Consider the following 18308-nt stretch of genomic DNA (forward strand, 5'->3'; position numbering starts at 1 on the left):
TAAAATTAGTCAATAAATCTTCAGCGGTAATTAACAGATCAAAAGGACAAATTAAAATTAATACATCTGCGTATCTTCTAAAATATTCCCTTTTTCTTCAGCTATTACGCTCATTTTTACAAGTTGCAAGGCCTCAGCTAATGTGGTGCCCTTAATATTAAAATTACATCTCTATTAATTTCTTGCAGAATTCAAGCAACCTTTGTTTCTGCTTGTCTGCGTAAGAGGGCTTTCATTCACAGCAGCATCGGCTTGCATTTCATGAGAAGGAAATGGCAGAAGTGCAACCAAACAATAGCATTGCCCTGATCTCAGTTCACTTTCATTATTATTATTTTAAAAATGAAGCTCGAGTGTTTTGTATTAATTGCACAGATGCGTAAGTAAATTCGGTTTCTAAGAACACCCGGCAAAAAAAAGATGTTACAGTTAATCCCTACCTCTTCTCTAGAGGAACAAAGCTGTGTCTAAATTACAAAGTATCATTACATATACCCTGAAAACAACTAGTTTAATGGCCAACATGTCAAAGGCAACGTATGCTGAGCGTTTACATAACCACCACAATAGTCTAGCCTCAAACAAACGTATCCTAACGACCCCTAAGAAACTGCTTGGTATAAAGTGAAAGTCTTGTCAAGTGAACTAAGCATGAGGATTTGGTTTCAGAGAGATATTTCATTTCGGATTAAAGTAATAAAGCGGGATATATGCCGGTATCGCATCCTCTCCCATATATCATTCTCTAGAACTACATCTGCACAAACTATTGTTGTGGGTCAAATCTGGAAGAGGTTCTAAAACTACAAGAAGTCAAAAATAAGACAATTAAAGCAGCACTGTAATTAGCCTGTCAAACCTTCAGCACAAAGCACTGTTTTCATTACAGATTTACAGCACAAGCCTAATTCAGCACAAAACATTTCAGGCCAGAAGGGAATAATCGGGTGGAGTGTGCTGCATGTGTGAGGAATCGTCTCTGTGTTGCTACATGCGTCCTACATGTGCTGTGAGAACACAGAGGCTTTGAAACAGAGGCATGGAACTCACCCATGACTGTCTCCATGCAGGCCTCATGCTTTTTCTTACACCAAAGGGCTTTTTGTGTAGAAAAAGCATGATATTTGAAGTGGCCTTTTCACTGCTTTGAGTAATGGGGAGGAGATGCAGGCAGGAAAAGACTATTAACTATACAAGATTCAGGATATCATCACCAAGGCAAAATTTTTGCATTTTCACAGGCAAGATATGAGCACCTGCTGAAATCCCCAATCTATTTTGCAGCTGTAAACCACAACACACTTACTGAGGAGTAGCCTTTTTTAAACACGGTGGAATTTCACTCTGATAAAACATGCATCAGATTTCATCAAGAAACTGACAAAAAAACAACAACAACAGAATTTAGGAATTTAGGTTATATTTAGGATAATTAATTTCAACATCCTTTCTGATTATTCTAATACACCCTGTTTTTGCAAAAGAGTGTGGGCTTTTTTCTTATTGTGGTATTGAAACTGTATCACCTAAAGAAAATTAAAGTTAGACGTTGTGCATCTTTTCACTCAAGAGTCTACTCCTCAGATCCAGCAAAGGAGAAAAAGATGCAAAATTAGTTCACTCTGGAGACACAATTATGAATGCAAGTATGAAGTGGAAAGTGGCTTTATTTATACACAGAAACCCAACATGCTATATATGTAAATTAAGTAATTTGGGGGCTAGAAATCCGCACCTCCACCTCCAGCTTCAGCAAGATATCTCACTAACACAATTTCATTATGTTTGGACATGGCTGTGAGGAGTTGAGTTAGCCAATGCAATATTGACCATGACTTTGCAGTCAATTAGACTAGGACAAATTGTGTTCAGCATCTGTCACTTAATTGTGATTAAACCCTAAGGGGTGGGGGAGGATGTAGAAGGAGGGAGAAGGCAGATTCATGTTTAGCATGGTGCCTTGTTTAGGCAACAGTTATTTGTCTACACCAGCCTCAAAGTTAGGTCAATGCTGTAATAGCTAATTGGTTTCTACAGTAAGAATATTGTTGTGTTGCTACCTATCATTTGTTAATAAATAATTATCATATTTATTAAATTATATTATTGCACTCTAGGCAAATATAAACTGCTTCCATATAACCCCAGACCTTGGAGAGGTTTCCACTAATCTTGCTTTTTGAAGTATGTACAATGCCAAATTGAAACTTAGAGTCATTCCAGTAACCACAAAAGATGGATTTTGGCTCTAGATTTTGATTATTATTGGGGGGTTTTTAAACAACACCACCACCACTACCACACTAAATTTCATTTATGTCTTTCAGTAAATAATGGTAAAAACAAAAAAACCTAGAATCTCTCTTCCAGAGGAACTTTCTTTCCAGTATGCATGGCCATGACTGTATGCTAAATGCTCAAAGAAAACTGTTCTTATTCAATCTACAGGCATCCTGGAGCTAATCCAGAACTGATAGCAAGAAATGCCTTTCCCCTAAGAAGCTGCTTCTCCCTGTGGACTGTAGGCACAGAAGTTCAGCAGTCCCCTGGGCATAACGTACAAGGCAAGCTTGATGGTGACTGCTTGATCCAAAGCGTACAGAAGGGCAGCATTCTAATCAACTCTGATATGGTTTGGTGTTACGTCTAAGGACTATTTCTCACTAAGGGTAAATCTGTCTGCGCCCTACCACTTCAGACTGCAGGTGAGGACTCCTGTGATTGAATGCTCCATAAAAAAGCAATATGTCATCTTTGCAGAATAGGCAAGTAGATGTGAATGAGAAAGGGCTGAGGGTGAGCTCTCTCTCTCTCTATCCCCCACCCCTGCCACCAATACCAAGTTTTCTATCTGGAGGGGGCAGGGAATGTAGGTTCATTCAATCAAGTGAGCCCCTAACCTGCAGCTTCAAGTGGCATAGCCCAAGCACAGATTTACCACATCAGTGAGAACTAGGCTGATATCTTCAGCATCACCATCACTTCCATAAAGCAGCCTATTGCCAAGGCAGAGAGGGGACTGCTACACATTTCAGCCTAAGCTGACAATGGGAATTTCACAAGTACCTTTGTTATTTACTTTCAGGTTTGTAATCAACATACTTACTGCTGGTTCTCCATCCTTCCTCTCCTCCCCACCCTTGTAAACGGCATCCCTTCCAAGTGGCCAAGCATTCATCACGGTGCTGATTAAAGTGCATGCTGCTACACAAAGCCAGACTTTGTTGTAAAATAGGTTTCTGTTAACTGTGAGCATCGATCAAGCCTGCATTTCATGTTATCGATCTGTTTTAATCATAGCAGACTAATTTCATTTACTAGTTTTACATAAAAAATAAATATATATATTTTTTGGGGGGGGGGATATTCCATGTTCCATTTGCAATGCTGTCATTTTCCTGCTTTAAAAACAAAACAAAACAAACAACCCAAACACTTTCTCACCACTATGACTAATTTAAAATCACTTCTACACATTGCAGTGGTTAACATCCAAATGTTTTTGGTAATAAATTGGACTTCGGCTGCAACAAAATGTTAAGTGGGATTGGGGGGGGGGAATTAATGCAGGGGAGTATGCTCAACTCTTCCCCACCTATACTCTCCGGCCAATGCCTCCCTGACCCGTTTTTAATCTGTCCTCCTTCCTGGCCAAAAACTGGGGTGGGGTGGGGTGGGGTCAGGTCAAGATGGGATGATTGCCTGCAGATAGAGCAGCCCTGCGATTTACCATCCATCTGCTTCCTGCAAAGCCAATTGCTACTTGCCATAGAGGAGTTCCAAAACTGAACTGCTGTACGGGAATATCTGCCATTCCACTTCTCTGGGTCTCCTTCCACTCAGGTTTCGGAAGGGACATCTTTTCTCACAGCAGCTACACTATATGTCAACATCATGTGACTAACTGTTGCTCCTCAGAAACCTTATGGACATTCTTACACATCACAGCAGGCTATCCAATGGAAGAGGGCCTCACAGCAAACAAGTGATACTAGCTAGCTAATGAGTTACTCATCCTTCACCCTAGGGTTCCAGGGCAGGTTGCAAGAATTATAACACAATATAAGAAACCATTTAAAATAATCAAATAGCTATATATTTGGTACACACACAGCTACAAGGCTTTCACTGTTAACCTCCAATTACAGTGAAGTAAAGATGGGTTTGGCAAAAGCAAAGGACCATGGGAAACAACACCCCCCACCTTGACCTTATGTACAGTCTTGTAGATTTCTCTGTGCTTGACCTTCTTGCCAGTAAGGTCATGAGGAACCAGAAAGTTCACAGACTGACTCACCAAGGACCTAGGTTGCAATAATAGTAATAAGATAAAATGCCTGGTAAACAAAAGGTCATCAGATGCAGGTTTTGCATCTAAAAGCAGCTGCATCCACAGCTCCAGGAGATACAACCTTCCTCCATCAACACTACACACCAGACAAAACAACAGTGTCTGCAGTATGACTCGCCAGGAAGCCACTCACCATAGTCAATGTTCTTGACAGCTAAATCCATTCAAGAGACCCAGCCACAAGGTAAAACTTCCAGATGAGTCCTCCTTGTTTGTTTACATGGCTCAATCTACCCCTTACCAGAACATTCCCCATTACATTACAGGGGTCTTTTCTCTCTTGAAGCTGCTCCCCTATGCCCAAGTACACCTATTTGGATTTTACCTAATCCCCTTTCATTCCCTCACTTTAACAACCTCATAATGCTGGATCACTTTTGGATCCCCTACAAGCCAGGTTTTAGTCATTGTCATGTCTACTCTCTTAGCAATCTCTCTGCGTATCCCAGGAATGTATTTAGCAAACCACTGAACTCAGACCTAAGTCTTACCTATGCCTGTGATCTTGTTTTACTTCAGGCACAGATGTCCTCTGAGCTCAACATCTGGGTCCCAGGTCTTCTACAGCCAAACACACATTGTTTTCAGGAGTCCTTTAGCCAGCACCAAGTTGTACATTTCACAACTCAGCGTTATTTCTACCCTTTTAGTTCAGAACTCTTATTTCTCTAAATTGGGTGTGTCAGAATGTGGCATGTGTCTATCAGTCCTCATTTTAACACAATACATGCAATAACTGAACATGGCTTGCATTTTGGAAACACATATTTAAAGAAAAATGAGCAAAACATACATTGTAAGAATACTAAGTAAGTAATTTCTGGAAACTGCTTTATTACATCAAACCCACAGCACAAATCTATTGACTGAATGGGTTTCAAGGTTTTGTCCAAGCAGATAATACATTCACCAGATATGAAGCATGGGACCCTCTGTACCCAAGAACACTTGCACATCTCTCGATGCTCCTGGGCTCACAAAGCCTCCAAGTCTGATGAAAGAAAACACACAAGCCTGTTCTCTCTTTTTTTAAAAAAAAAGTATCTAGGAGGCTTCTCCACTCAAGCAGAATTTCCCAAATAACTGAGAGATGAAGATAAATGGCTTCCCAAGAGGCATGTACGAAAAAAGAACTACTCTCTCCCAACTAGCCATTTTAACTCCATCCTGTTTCTCTGACAACATCCAGGGATAGCCAATGAGAATGTGGGCACTGCAACTATGCAATGCAAATACTAGAACCACTGTCCCAGTTCAGAACTACATTGGAGAAGAGCGCTAAAATATCAGGGTGGAGGAGCATCAGACACACATAACTTCCTTAATAATGGCAATATTCTATATAGAGATTTTTCAAGTGTTCGCAATGCTTCACCTGTAAGGATTACAACCAGATGATACAAAACCCTGTGAGGGATGTCAGTGTTTTCATCATATCACAGATGGGTGACTGAGAATGGACTGAAGCCTGAGGAAGTTTGGCTTACTTAAGAAGATATGGCAAGTTAATGGCAAAGATGAGATTCAAACCGAAGACTTTCTGACTTGTAGCTCAGTCCCCTAGTCTCTAGTAGCATTCACACAAACACCCAAGCTCCTTTCATTAAACTTAAAAAACAAAAAAACACACCAGTGAACATAGTAGCTATAGTTCAGCAGAGTTCATCTATAATATAGAGAAGAGAAAGTGGCTATGCAAGCCAGGAGAATGACTGTTTTGTTCCTTTCATAAAAACACCCACCTAGGTCCTTCATCACAAATTGTACCAGTAGCTCCCTATTTCCACACAGATTTCCCAAATTACAGAGTTAGGTGGTTCAAAGTAGTGTCAGATTTCTTAAAAAAAAAGTTACCAACACTTCTGTACACTCCATGCTTTCATTTGATGGGTGATTTATTTGGTACCTTAGCAGGCTGATTCTCTCTCACACTACAAAGGGAACATGTAAATTTCCATCCACATTTTGGCCATATTCTACTGGCTGTAGTTATGCCAGCAAATACCAACACCAGTGTAGCCATATAGTACAGCAACATTTTTATTAGGCTAACTGTGGGTACAGTCACTTATTTCTTGTCAGGTCTAAGTGCCGTTTCCTAAAGTCGGTGACAGATAGGAAAATCTATTTTTTCCAGGAAAGCTTTTCCAGCCAATTATTGGCAAGGCTGTTAAAGTCTGGCTCTGATAATTGCTGCTTGATCTTTTGCTGCTCCACTTGTTTTCCTGCTGTTGATTTTATTTTTATGTACTCTTTTAATCAGTTTTCCAATCCGTACATGACTATGAATTATTTTTTAACAAAACAGAAAACCAGTCTATATGTTTTAGCCTTCTATACTTGCACAACCAGTTCTGTTACACATTACACACACACACCGAAGTTAGTGCTACCCATTCCACCACTAAATTTAGCACCACCAAGTATTTCATGGTCGTAAATCTCTGAACAGTTTTGATTTAGTGTGACAATTTATACAGCATCAGCTAAGCAAGTGGTATTGTGATCTTCTTTCACAGAGTTGTTACACATGGGCTGAAATAGCCTGCAGGGCAACCCAGGAAACAGCCAAAAGCCCACTATAAATTAAAATTAGTTACATGCTCTTCTTAAAGAATGCAACTTTTCTAGAAAGAGTATTGGAATAAAATTGACTAGTGCAAGACAGGTGCAGAAAGCAAGAGAAGGGGCACTCCACTTCATGACTGGAATTCATATTCTGATACAGCATTTTACCTACAATTATGAGTTTAAATTGCACTGACTGCTTCAGTGTTTTGCACCAGTCTAAAACATTATGTCACTCTTGGAGTAATAGCTACCATAGTCTCATCTTTGGGTTTTGTTGTTATGTTATGTATTTTGTGTTTCCATTTTGCATTTTTATGTCGTAAACTGCCCTGTGATCTTTCATAAAGTAATAAATAAAAACTTCTGGATGATGCAATTCGCTTGTTGGCATGGACCAACATCCATGGAGACTCGCAAAGCCAATGGAACTCAATAATTCTCTGAGTATTATTTATTGTTGTCAAAAACTGTAACAATCGTTCTTGCCTTACTGACCATCAGGATGCAAAGTTGACTATTGCTGCAATAGAGCAGCCTTCCCCAACCTAGTGCCTGTCAGTTGTTTGAGACTACAATAATCCCATAATCTCTGACCACCAGCCATCCTGCCTTGGTCTGGTAGGAGCTATGGCACAAAACATCCTGAGGGAACCACGGTGGGGAAGACTGCAGAAAGGCTCTCAAATATCACATAAGGCCAATGCTTGGGGGCTTCTGTATGCTAACACACTCTTCAACATTACCTAATATCACTGACCTAGCAAGTGTTCCCAAATATTTTGCTGTTTGAGGGGTGTAGCTCAGGAAGGTGTTTGGCTTGGGGAATGTCCTAAGGCCAGATAAACCCTCCTTGATTGTTTTCCTCTGTGCCACTGAACTCCAATAACACTTCTTGTTTGCTTGATATGAAGAAACTCATCTACTGTAGAAAGGTAAGACCCACATTTAAAAAATGCAAAAGGAGTTAACATTTTCCTAAAGCATTAAAGCAAATTTTCCCTTGCAGTCACCAACTTTTATTCACCCAATGCCTTTTAGTACAGTACTCAAGGATGTGGAGCTGAAAGTTTCCCAGTGCTTTATTTTTCCACAAAAACTTTCAATATCATATGTTCGTTAATAACAATGAATGGATGTCAAATGGAATTAGGCATGCTTTGCAGTTTCAAAGCTTTTAGTACAACAAACATGTTAAACTAGATTGTTGTCTAGGATATCAGATAAAAGTTCCCATTAATACTCCTAATATTTCCCTAAAATTACCCTAATTCATATAGGAAACTTTTCCCCAAAACCCATGTCACTGACAGCTTCTAAACTGACGAATCCTTTCATTGCCTTCCCTCACAAAATATTTCAGGGAGGAAAAACCATCAATTAAATAGACAGCTATCTAACGACACACTTTGATGATTTTTTAGCTGTGAAGAATGGCTCTAAAACAGATTGTGTGCATTGGAGACTACACATAGTTTTGAGTTTAGAACAGTCATATATTGAGGGAATACCTTCCCCCATATGTATCTTTCCACGCCAGGATCTAGCACAGATCACCTTTTGATGGAACAGGAGTGGGAAACCTCAGGTCCTCCATTCTGGCTCCCGAGGCCAAGTCTCTAGTCACAAGCCTTCATGAGTCCTGCCCCTCCCCTTTGCTAGGTTGAAATGCATCACTGAACTGGGATGACACCTCTTTCTTTCTTTCATGGCTAGATGTATGGTGGAGAGAGGTGGAGGGGAACAGAAACCTCTGACTTTTGAGAGGTTGGAATATAACCTACTGTACAAAAGGCCAGAGTCTATTCTCATCCTGTGATAATAGGTGGAAACTGCCAGTTGACAGCCACCAAAGAAAGGGCTCTTTTGGTGGTGGCCCCCAAGTTACAGAAGAAGAAAAGAAAAGCAGTGAACCTCAAAGTAATACAGGGGGAGGGAGCAGAACTTTTACGAAGTAGTAAGATGCCCCTGGATTTTCCATGGAAATGATCGTCAGAGCCACAATAATTCAATTTACTGAGTATTTCCAGAAATGCAACATCTCTCCTTATAATTTGGACATTTAACCACTTGAATCTACCTACCTTGCTCTTATCTCTCTCCCTCATTACCCCCCCCCAGTCCCATGACCTGGTGAGGCTTTAGACACCGGCTTATTTAGACAAGCTTTTTATTGGTCAACATATCTACTTGGTTTTATTAGCTGTTGCATGTACTCTTCCTGCTTATTATATCCTTCAGTTAGTTTTATCTTTGCTCTGCGCCTTAGGAGTTTATATTGAAAGGCAGACTAACTACGCAGCTTCTATCATTACAGCACGGATTCTACATACACGAAGAAGAGAAATTAAGTTTGATACGAGTTTTAAAAGCAGACTATGTAGCGTTCCCCTGAAGGAGGCTTGGCAATCTCTCTTCCCCCCTTTAGGAAGTGCTGAAGCTCCATCTAGAGGCTTTTACTCCACTACTGTCACTTGCAAAATCGCCTGGAAATGGGAATAATATCAAAGTGTCAGAAACTTCCTTTGTACCTCCCATTTTGTTATTCATAATAGCATCCTGCCCTGAACCTTTCCTGGCAACATTAGCTCCTTCACTGCCATCAAGTGGTAAGAAGCCAAAACTGAAGGGGTTTTTTGTTTTGTTTTTTAAAATGACATCTCCTTTCAAGTGTCAGGGCAGGTTGGTCAGGCTAATACAGATGTAGAAGGACACTGTTTAGAGATGAATTAGAACTACTTGTTTCCAGTTCTTAAATAACGTATTAAAACATATGAGCTGTGTCCCATCAGGAAACACACACAGGCCACAAACAGAAGCGTTATCCATGAAATGATATTAAGAAATATAACGACACAAGTTATATCTCTCAGCTACAAGTAACATTATCACTAAACAAAATATACCTTATATTCTCAATATATATATTTTATTCAATATATATATTTTTTTAAAATCTTAAGGTAGCTAGAAATGTGTGGTTCTGTGAACTACACAAACACGTTTATCCTTCTTCGAAGGACGGTCCTGTGTCATTTTAGTTAATTATGCTCCCCCGCCCGACATATCCTTTTCACAGACATTTGGGATTATGCTCCTGCTTCGTTTCCTTTCCCAACCTACCCTTTAGAGCCAGTATGATTTCAGCTCAAAGGCACTTCTTTCCTGCCCAGCCAGAGAAGCAAAATTGAGAATGGCAGGTAGGAAGTTTAAATGCAAACCCTCCAAGTAAACTCTTGTTTTAAATCCCAGCTGTTCCACTTGCATGGCCAGCTAGACAGGTAAAGCTGCATGGATTAAATGGTGGTGTTTGCTGGAAGGGTTTGGATTTGTCAGGCACTAGGGAACAACATATTGGGATAAGCTGGCCCTGTACTGGAATGGGCTTCACTAGAAACCAAAGATGGAAACAGACGGATGATGCTTATAATATTAAAAATATTGCAGAGCATATTTTAAACTGACTTCTGGGGGAATGGGGAGAGCCGAAAACAGCAATGAAGCATCCTATTTGGGATATACTGTAGATGCTTAGGTGAATAAGTTTCCAATCATCCAAATGGGGTCCATGTAGAAACAAGGAGCAAGTCCACAGTAAGACAGATCACTACTTTAATGCAGATGTTTCTTCTTTGGTTACCTATCCCAAGATAGCCAACATGGTACCCTCCATATGCTGTTGGACTACTACTCCCATCAACCTGTCCATGATCGGGCATGATGGGAGCTATAGCCCAATAACAGGAGGGCATCATGTTGGCTACCCCAATCTACACATATCCCTTTTCAAATATTCTAAACTGTATTTTAAATATTGGCAATTCTTGGGGGCCAAAATTTAATCCAAAAGTCTACAAAGTCAAAAGTACACTGCAGCTTAGTATTGTGAAATGCCCCCCCCAATGAATTAGGGATCCATTGTGTCAAGAGCAAGAAAGAAAAATCTCATCAATGTTACTCAGGTAAGAGGAATACTGAATTGGAAATCATCTAGTCTGTTGGAAATAGTAGTTTTGGTAACACAAACAGCTAGAGAAAGAAAGTTGCCTGTGCCACTTAAGATGAGGGCTTCAACAGTTAAATGGGTAGGAACAAACTGCCAAGTTTACCCTGGTGGAAATTTTGGAATAGCAGAATTCACTAAGGACATATCCAATAGCTGACTTAGGTGTGCATGCCCAGAACCCTCTTAGAAATGCAGCAATTGGGTTCATCAGCTGTTCTGAAGAAATGAGGAAGTAAATCCACTCCCTTCCTCTCCCAGCTGGGGCAGATACAGTACTAGTCCATTTCTCACCTTGTTTCTTAGCAAGTCTTCTGGAGCAACAAAATTACAAGTCTGAAACTACCCTTCAAATTGACAAATAGAGTTTCCATTCATGATAGACATTATTTGTATTAAAAATGCATTTTGATAAATGGAAAAGTTTCCATGGGGAGAATATATAAAGGAAAAAGGAATTCATTTTACCCCGTATCACTGATCTCCACTTTATATCCTAATGGCCAGTTAAAACAAAGATAATCCAAGACTCGCCATAAAAAGGTGGAAAAATACAGGAAATATAAACTTCTCCCTATGCTAATAATTAGTACAGGGCAACTTTTAGACTAAAGGTGACCCGGGAAAAATTGCCAACAAAAGCAAGCCTCATTCCCGAGTTGCCACCCTGGCTGTGACTTCGCAGTTTAGAGCCTGCTTCATGCCCACAGGATAGGGGAGGCATAATCACACAAGGGTGGAATTAATCATGCAGGCAGTTACTAGGCAACCACTCACATGTGCACTATTGCTTTCCATCATAACCCCAAAGCAGTAGTTCTTTCACACAGCTAATTGGAGGAATTCACAGGCATTGGATGCTACAAATCCCACCAAAGACTATTAAACATATATAGAATATATAGAACCAGCAATGTTGTGGTTAGCAAAAGCAGGTGTGTGTTTGGTTTTGCAAACCAATGGACAGACATGCAGTGCAAGAATAATGATGCGCACAAGTCTACATATTTCTCTATCAAGCTAGAAAGCCAATAAAGCTTTGCATTACAGAGAACAAAGCAAAGCTTGCATCAGTTGCAGTCGCAGCTAGCAGAACAAGGCACTGGAATAGCCATGGGTAAAGAGGGCACACTAGGTCAGAAGATTACACCTAGGCTGCGACCCTGACATGTAGGGCATAATTCAGAAAGATGCAGGGAGGATTTGGAAAGAATGGAAGTCATGCTTACCTTGAACTGACAGCAAGCCAGCATTAGTGCTTTAAGAAAGATATGACAAATCTCCCTGGATTTGTCATATCTTTCTCAGAGAGAGAACACCCGTTGCGTCGTCAGGAGCAGACAAGGCAACTGATTCTGTGTATGCTGTCATTGGACAAGGATAAGTTGAATGTGCAGCTGTTAACCTACTCAGGTCTACAAAGCTGCCTGATAAAACTGAGATCAGGCAAAACTATCCACACACCCCACACCCCGTCCCATCTAGAGCAAATTCTGCACTACAAGGCCAAACACTGGCAAGATCACTAGCAGATCTAAGGGAAACAAGAAAAGATCTTGGCAGACAAAATGTTAGAATCAAATGAAATCAGTAGCATGCTTACAGGAGTACTTCACAATGTCTACTAGACTGACATTCTCAAAAAGCAGCAATTGATTACACACCAAATATTAGGCAACTTCACATTTGGTGATGGGTGTAGAAGAGTGAGCTTAATCTAAGCCTTCCCTTGTTCACGCTATCTGGCCTCTACCACTTATCCAAGTCAACCAAGTCAAATGACCAGGGACAGTATACCCAGAACAAAAATATACAGCGAAATACAAAAGGTGATAGCTCTGCACAAAATAGCCTATGACGAAAGGTTTTTAAAGAAAGAAAATTAAAGCTTCCTTCAACAGGAATCACCCTTCCCACCATTGTGTTATATAACAGAACACTTTTTCAATTACAGATAAAATGCTGCATTGTTTTTACTATTTCAGTTCAAATTGTGCACTTCACAAAGGACTCTCTTCCACATTAAGAATTATCAGACATTCACAAAAACATCCTAAAGCAGAGCTCCAAGGCAATTTAAAACTTCTTCTATGGAAGTGGTCAACATGTCTAAGAACTAGGACTGGCATAGACCAGGGAGCTAGCCAGAACATTTTCACAAACGTGGAATGCGGAAAACAAAACTTAAGATCTTCCTCCATGCCTCAAGGAGGAGAGCTAAGACTTCATACAATGTAAACATCAGCTGGAGACCAAGGAAGTTATGACTAATTGGTACTTATGTCTAGGTTTGCTTAAAGGTTATTCAGTATCCTCAAGAACCGCTTGAACTTCTGTTGATTGAGTTCCAATAAGAACTCGGTGTTTTTCCATTGCAAAAAAGAAAAGAATATATATTAATTGTTTAAGAAATTACTTTGCATATGCTGGTAAGAAGAACTATCATCTTTAAGCCTCCAGTTATGAAGCGGATTTTTTAAAAACTACTGTCCCATATACAGATTTTTCTTTAATCTATTGCAGATCTGTTTAGGGCTTCTTGTCATAAGGTTATTAAGTGCTCTGAATGAGCTATTAAAATGTCAGTTCTATGTGAAAATTAGAAAGGAAGCCATTGAGGAGTTGCTATAGCTACAGACCAAGCAGATGTCATCATCAGGTTCTGAAAAGTTATTCAGGTCTAAACAATACAACATCTGCATTGTCCTTGAAAACTGACTGGTTTTATTGTTTTGTATTCTTCATATAGAAAATGTTTTAGAAGTTGCATTTCAGCTCACACGTAGTTTAAATGTACATCCAGGTAACAGAACTACTTCACAGGTTAATTTTCTAAAGGTGCAGCAATTATCCTCCATTTATTCATATTCTAGCAGAAGGGCTAACAATAAATTAGTTTAAAATAAAGCATTTTTTAAAGAGAGACAGAGAGAAAGAGAGAGAGAGTATAGGATTTAGATCAATCTGTTTGTTTCTACTGAAATGCTTGTCATTATAATGAGCAATGGAATGCATGGGAAAGAGGCCTGTATATTGAAGAACCCACAGGTGCAGCATATTTCTGTACAGAAAGACACATCAAGCCACAGGGTCATAAACTAGGTAAGGTTTGTCCTCAAGCACAGCACTTTATTTTTCTCCCCTATGAATGAAGAGCAGTCATTCATTTATATAAGAGAAAGTAAATGGGTTTACTCAGATGCTGCTGCTCAGGTGATGGATGACCTTGTGTCTGGAGTGAAAGATGCCTCTATTCCACCCTCAACCATGTCCCAGTCTGAATGGGAGCCACTGAGAACTGAGCCAGCCCTTATTTGCATAGCTTAGAAGGGGAAATATCCAGTTCTTAGAACGGCCAGGCCAAGCAGCTACTTCCTGAATAAAAAAGCAAATAAGTCTCTCTTGGGGCAAGTAGTACCTCATCCCTTATCTCATACTTTGTTCTGTTAACCACTGGTGATCTGTGAGCTTGATTCAGGTAGTCCATGGAAAGACTGTGGAACAGACAATAATACTTGTACTATTTTTCTGATGACAGAGTTCAAGGCTCTTTCGACCAGGGTCAAATTATCAAACAGGCAAAATGGCCCAGCCATCGTATGGTGCTGGATTTGACAGTGATGCTGAAAGGCTATTTTTCTTCATATTTAATCCAGAAATGAACTGTGATGACCCCCCACTTCCCCACAAATTAGAATCGCCATACTACACTAATTGGTTGCATTTTGCCCATGTCTATGCACTGGAATCTTTAAAACAGCCTTCCCCAACCTATTTCAGCTTGCATCAGCTTTGGTTGGTGGAACAGCTGCACTCATATCTGGACAGGGACAAGCCAGCTACCATTGTCTATGCTCTGGTAATCTCTAGGTTAGATTAAATATCTAGGTTAGATTACTGCAACAGTGTTATACATAGGTGTGTCTCATAAAATGGTTCAGAAACTTCAGCTGGTGCAGAATTTGGTGGCCACGTTGTTCACCTGGGCAAGATTGTTTGAGCATATTACACCAATCCTGGCCTGACTGCACGGGCTGACAATTAGTTTCCAGGCCCAATTCAAAGTGCTGGTTTTGACCTATAAAGCTTTAAACAGCTCAGGACTGCAATACCTAAAGGACCACCTCTTTCCATATGAATCCACCCAGACACTTAAGAGGGCCTTCTTCGTGTGCCTCCTCCATGAAAGGTCCGGCGGGTGGCAACACAGAAACAGGCCTTTTTTGCACTGACTCCCCATTTGTGGAAAGCTCTCCTCAGGGAGATTCAACTGGTGGCTTCATTGCATGCCTTTGGGTGACAGCCAAAAACATTCCTCTTCAACCAGGCCTTTGGTTGATTAACAACCAAATCCCTCTTAAATGTATTGTGGGAGAGGGAAATTAGTTTTCCATTATCTTTTTATTATGTATTTATTTTATGGTTGGTTTATGGTATGTTTTAATTTTATGTTGTGAACCATCCTGAGATCTACAGATGAAGGGGGTATACAAATTTACTAAATGTAAATAGTAATGATAATAAGAATAAGAATAGTGCCACTCAACAAGTTCCACAGCTCCCCAAATAGGTGACCATTGATAATATTGGCTAAGGCTGACAGAAGTTATAGTACACACCATCTAGAAGGCACCTTGTTGAGCAAGACAGCTCTAAAGTCTTATTTTTTAAATGACAGGCTAACTATGATTGATTATCAGTTAAACATCTGGCTGGTTCATATGACAACATTGAGGTAGGTCAAGGACTTTGAGAACTTAAAGAAGAGGAGTCACCTGATCCAGGGACAGTCCACAAATACACTGGCATATTCCTACTTCTTTTTCTTAATGGTGACACGGACCATTCATAGCGTAAAAATATTCTCCACAACTGTGAGCAGGATGGTGGTGTGGGGTAAGCAGAGACAAGCAGCAATAAGTAACTGTTCACTGCTGCTGCTCAGGCTGCACAGAAAAAGCATTTTGGTTCCTGAAATTCATTCTGATTGTACAATGATAGAATTCTACAGGATGTGGTATTTGTGTGTGAAAACAGTCAAGATCCAATGATCCTCAAAGCATGCACCTTGGCAATTATGTGGGCTTCTACAAGTTCCCCTTCCAACTGCAAGTTGTCAGGCTTCAACAAATGCTGTTCAGGGGAGAGCCTTTTTAAGGTCAGTTGGAGTGACAGAGGAAGAAGAATGGCTCTTTGGATCCCCCACCATGTTTTAAATATATAAAAAGTTCTCTAGTTAAGTATTCATCATTATATTCACTCTCATTGGGCTTACTCCGCAAGAAGGGTTGGTTATCAATCTGCAAAACATAAGTTTATAATAACGGAACCAGTTATTTCATCATTTTACATTAATGTCTGAATCAGAACTGGATATGATGATTAGATTTGGTTCAGGTCTCAACTATGCCTGTTTCAAATTGAAATTATACCACACACTTCAAGGAAATTTGATCCTCAAGCAAAGTAGCTACTCCTGTCCAAACATCAGGAGCAGAAATAAGCTGAGCCACCTGCTGACTAGGTTCTGCCGGATCTGCTACATCAGTCTTTATTTAAAAAACAAAACGTAAAATCCATTGAAATCTGTTTCAGAATAGTTAACCTGATCTTTTACAATACTGTTTAGCTGGACACTATTTCCTAATACAAACTTAAGATAACTTTTAAGTTTCCCTAGTAACTCCTCAATGCATGCAAGCATTCATTTATTTATTTATTTATTTATGGCATTTATATCTTGCTTTTTAATCCAATGGATTCACAAGTTAGTACACAATCAAGATAAACAACTATAAGTAAACCAAAACATCAGTAAAACTACCAAATAAAATAAGTATCAATAAAATCAGTGCCACAAACACAGCAGCAACATCTTGTTGTTGATTAAAAACTAAAGGTAAAGAAAATGACTTTTAACCCACAGCTAAGATGTTAAAAGGAAGGGTGGCAGACAGGCCTTTCTGAGGAGGGAACTCTAAGGATGGGATACCATTCCTATGCCCAGTTGCCACCAGACAAAACTCCAAAGATAGGGACACACAGTGACAGGCCTCTGAAGGCAACGTTATTGAACAGACAATTAGAATACAGTACTGGGAGCAGTCCATGCTTCAGAATGTTAGATGGAAATAGCAAGAAAATAAGCATGCATCACATGGCTTCCTCCACAAACGGAAGGGAAACGTAAGTTTTCACTTATAAATCTGGACAGGTTTAGGGTGCAAAAAAGTCTCCCAAAAAAGGGAAATAGGCCACTTCCATAAAAGCAGTGGGGTGGGGGAGAGGATGAAAAGAAGTGAGATAAAAAGGGGCAACTACATTTTAACATAAAGGTGGAAGGAAGGAGGAAAGAGCACAATGGAGCCTGCAGGATCCAAACACAGAACACCGCAACTTTAGAAGAGAGCTGGATGCTCAGAAGGGAAATATCCAAACATCAAAAAAGGGGAATTGGGGGGGGGGGGAGAAGAAGAGGACAAGGGAAAGCTGGGTTTCCTCGCCACAGGGAGAAACGGTGGTGAGTGGGCAACAAATAAGCTACAAGAGGTGGAAGAGGCAGCACTGCATACTTTAGAAACACACGCACACTTTATAACCCACACTATAGACCTGCTTCACAAACCTCCCCCCAGATACGCGGAGCCAGGCAGCAGCAGCCGCCGCCCGAGAAGTTAATCTGCACATGCTCAGGAGCCCTCTGGTCCCGGCCGCCCCAAACGCTCCGGGCCCGAGCCCCGGGTTTCAGGGGAGGTCGCAGCCGGGCCCAGCCGGAAGGGAAGCAGGAACGGCGGGCCGGGCCGGACCCCGTGCCCGCCCGTGGGGGGGGGGGTCTCCTCCTGGCGCTGCCTCCCCTCACCTGCTCAACTCCTAGGAAGACGTAGAAGTTTTGCGGGACCTCCTCCACCAGGTCGAAGAGCTCCAAGTCTCCGCTCTCCCAAGCCGAGGCGGGCTGCGCGAGCAGGAGGAGCGCGAGCAGCAGCAGGGGCCGCCGGCGCAGCCCCGGCGAGGGTCGCGCGGAGCAGCCCATGGGGCCGAGCAGCTGGCCTCCTCAGTCGGGCTCTCCTCAGCGCAGCCGCTTGCGGCAGGACCCGGCAGACGTGGCCGGGCAGGACGCTCGCCTCCTACTGCGCATGCTCCAGCGTGCGCGCCGGTTCCGCCCCTCCCCCTGCGAATCCCACGGGGGGGGGGAAGAGCAGGGCCTCCGCCAATCGCCGCCCGCCGCCCCTCTGTCGTCACGACGCCTAGCAACCGGCCGATGCCGGGAGGCTTGTGTTTTGGGAAGGCCTGGAAGAAAAGAAACCTCCAGCCAGGCCGAGGGAGGCTGCGAGGGGAGGGCAGCTGCCAGCCGCCCCCACATCCAAGGGGAAACGAGGCCTCTCTCGC

At 41.4% G+C, this 18308-nt stretch overlaps 1 protein-coding gene across 2 annotated transcripts in view; it reads right to left on the reverse strand.

Annotated features, from left to right (window-relative positions):
* Positions 1–18036, reverse strand: part of DNAJC1 (DnaJ heat shock protein family (Hsp40) member C1) — a 70625-nt gene extending 52589 nt beyond the window's left edge. Inside the window, exon 1 of one of the 2 annotated variants that reach the window (XM_081882458.1) lies at positions 17782–18036. In XM_081882458.1, coding sequence (XP_081738584.1) covers positions 17782–17952 — 171 coding nt within the window. In that variant the 5' untranslated portion in view covers positions 17953–18036. Of the gene's footprint in view, positions 1–714; positions 751–17781 lie in introns of those variants that run through there. The other variant, XM_081882459.1, reaches the window with a different exon arrangement.
* Between the last annotated feature and the right edge of the window lie 272 nt (positions 18037–18308).

This window comes from Podarcis melisellensis (genome assembly GCF_964234715.1).
Source record: "Podarcis melisellensis genome assembly, chromosome: 12".
NCBI classification, from domain to species: domain Eukaryota; kingdom Metazoa; phylum Chordata; class Lepidosauria; order Squamata; family Lacertidae; genus Podarcis; species Podarcis melisellensis.